General features: G+C 50.3%; 3 protein-coding genes across 4 annotated transcripts in view; 1 reads left to right on the top strand and 2 right to left on the bottom strand.

The window, feature by feature from the left end:
- The window catches only part of LOC137644046 (uncharacterized), a 303,711-nt gene that overhangs the window by 155,972 nt on the left and 145,239 nt on the right, over positions 1–2,500 (bottom strand). The window lies entirely within an intron of this gene.
- LOC137644578 (uncharacterized) lies at positions 185–811 on the top strand. The gene has a single exon (XM_068377537.1). It carries the CDS (start codon positions 185–187, stop codon positions 809–811), a length of 627 nt encoding a protein of 208 aa, XP_068233638.1.
- LOC137644577 (uncharacterized) lies at positions 1,042–2,412 on the bottom strand. Its single transcript, XM_068377536.1, has 3 exons — positions 2,363–2,412; positions 2,083–2,212; positions 1,042–1,620 (listed from the first exon to the last, which is right to left on the bottom strand). Exons 1-3 carry the CDS (start codon positions 2,410–2,412, stop codon positions 1,042–1,044), a joined length of 759 nt encoding a protein of 252 aa, XP_068233637.1.

Below are 2,500 nucleotides of genomic sequence, written 5' to 3'. Positions count from 1 at the left end.
GGGGTGCAAGAGTAAGAGGAGGAGGAGGAGGAGGGGGTGGAGGAAGAAGAGGGGTGGAGGAAAAGGAATGGTTAGAGGAGGAGGAGGGGGTGCAAGAGTAAGAGGAGGAGGAGGAGGGGGTGCAAGAGTAAGAGGAGGAGGAGGAGGAGGGGGTGGAGGAAGAAGAGGGGGTGGAGGAAAATGAATGGTTAGAGGAGGAGGAGGGGTTGCAAGAGTAAGAGGAGGAGGAGGAGGAGCGGGTGGAGGAAGAAGAGGGGGTGGAGGAAAAGGAATGGTTAGAGGAGGAGGAGGAGGGGGTGCAAGAGTAAGAGGAGGAGGAGGAGGGGGTGGAGGAAGAAGAGGGGGTGGAGGAAGAAGAGGGGGTAGAGGAAAAGGAGGGGTTAGAGGAGGAGGAGGAGGGGGTGCAAGAGTAAGAAGGAGGAGGAGGAGGAGGAGGAGGGGGTGGAGGAAGAAGAGGGGTGGAGGAAAAGGAATGGTTAGAGGAGGAGGAGGGGGTGCAAGAGTAAGAGGAGGAGGAGGAGGGGGTGCAAGAGTAAGAGGAGGAGGAGGAGGAGGGGGGTGGAGGAAGAAGAGGGGTGGAGGAAAAGGAATGGTTAGAGGAGGAGGAGGGGGTGCAAGAGTAAGAGGAGGAGGAGGAGGGGGTGCAAGAGTAAGAGGAGGAGGAGGAGGAGGGGGTGGAGGAAGAAGAGGGGGTGGAGGAAAAGGAATGGTTAGAGGAGGAGGAGGAGGGGGTGCAAGAGTAAGAAGGAGGAGGAGGAGGAGGAGGAGGGGGTGGAGGAAGAAGAGGGGGTGGAGGAAAAGGAATGGTTAGAGGAGGAGGAGGGGGTGCAAGAGTAAGAGGAGGAGGAGGAGGGGGGTGCAAGAGTAAGAGGAGGAGGAGGAGGAGGGGGTGGAGGAAGAAGAGGGGTGGAGGAAAAGGAATGGTTAGAGGAGGAGGAGGGGGTGCAAGAGTAAGAGGAGGAGGAGGAGGGGGTGCAAGAGTAAGAGGAGGAGGAGGAGGAGGGGGTGGAGGAAGAAGAGGGGGTGGAGGAAAAGGAATGGTTAGAGGAGGAGGAGGAGGGGGTGCAAGAGTAAGAAGGAGGAGGAGGAGGAGGAGGAGGGGGTGGAGGAAGAAGAGGGGTGGAGGAAGAAGAGGGGTGGAGGAAAAGGAATGGTTAGAGGAGGAGGAGGGGGTGCAAGAGTAAGAGGAGGAGGAGGAGGGGGTGCAAGAGTAAGAGGAGGAGGAGGAGGAGGGGGTGGAGGAAGAAGAGGGGGTGGAGGAAAAGGAATGGTTAGAGGAGGAGGAGGAGGGGGTGCAAGAGTAAGAGGAGGAGGAGGAAGAGGGGGTGGAGGAAGAAGAGGGGGTGGAGGAAGAAGAGGGGGTGGAGGAAAAGGAGGGGTTAGAGGAGGAGGAGGGGGTGCAAGAATAAGAGGAGGAGGAGGAGGGGGTGGAGGAAAAGGAATGGTTAGAGGAGGAGGAGGGGGTGCAAGAGTAAGAGGAGGAGGAGGATGAGGAGGAAGGGGTGGAGGAGGAGGAGGAGGAGGAGGAGTGGGTGAAGGAATAGGAGGAAGAGGAGGAGGAGGAGGAGGAGTAGGAGGAAGGGGTGGAGGGAGAGGAGTAGAAGGGGAAGATAGCTCAGTCTTAAGGTAAATTGTAACGTCGTCTTTAACATTCCTTTGGATGTTTATCACCTCTTTTGTACAAAGTGTAAATTCAGGTACTGACGCTTATTGCATTGTTGTCGTATTATTGATTTTTTTGTTTACCTCCTGGAGAGAGAGAGAGAGAGAGAGAGAGAGAGAGAGAGAGAGAGAGAGAGAGAGAGAGAGAGATAACTTTTCCTTTATCTCTCTTGTTTATTTCTATATTTAAATTTAGTCTTACTATTTTTAGTAAGAAACCATCGATATTTTTGTTTTCACACAACTTTCTCGTCAAAGGCTCAGAGAATTGCATGAATTGACATCCATAGCATTATTTTGTTATTAAAATTATAAAGATTATTATTACTAAAATTATGATTATCAAAATTAAAATATAATTTTTGAAATGATTAAATATAGAATTAATTTCTTGCCTGTCAGCACATTGAATAATCTTACCCTTGAATATACAAGTGAACTTGCAACCTTGGCTAGTGCAGTGGTAACGTGTTCGCCTAACATTTGCATAGCGGCAGATCGATCCCAGGCCGGGACAGTGAGTTTAAGCTGTTTACTGGGGAGGCCACTGCTGTGTTTGGACACCAAAATGGGGAGTTGGACTTGTCCGGCTTACGTTCTGATGTACCATCTATTCTGGTGAAACTGAAATCGGACACCTTTAACTTTTAAAACATGATAACTTGCTTCCTGACGATGAAAAAGGATAAGAGAACTTTACAAATCCGTCGGGAAATATAATGATGAGAGTTCCTCATTTTGGAAGTCCATGTCCTCTATACAGATTATAGCATTGGTGCGTGTAAACTTTATCTCATTCTACATACATACGTATATACACACATATAAATCATATATT

Source organism: Palaemon carinicauda, chromosome 7, assembly GCF_036898095.1.
Source record: "Palaemon carinicauda isolate YSFRI2023 chromosome 7, ASM3689809v2, whole genome shotgun sequence".
Taxonomy (NCBI): domain Eukaryota; kingdom Metazoa; phylum Arthropoda; class Malacostraca; order Decapoda; family Palaemonidae; genus Palaemon; species Palaemon carinicauda.
This window is presented reverse-complemented; position numbering and strand designations above follow the sequence as displayed.

Coding starts and splice junctions, on each gene's coding strand:
- LOC137644578 (XM_068377537.1), top strand. CDS start 185: ATGGTTAGAGGAGGAGGAGGGGTTGCAAGAGTAAGAGGAGGAGGAGGA.
- LOC137644577 (XM_068377536.1), bottom strand. CDS start 2,412: ATGGACTTCCAAAATGAGGAACTCTCATCATTATATTTCCCGACGGAT. Junction 2,213..2,362: donor TTATATTTCCCGACGGATTT/GTAAAGTTCTCT, acceptor GTCCAAACACAG/CAGTGGCCTCCCCAGTAAAC. Junction 1,621..2,082: donor GTTCACTTGTATATTCAAGG/GTAAGATTATTC, acceptor ATTTACCTTAAG/ACTGAGCTATCTTCCCCTTC.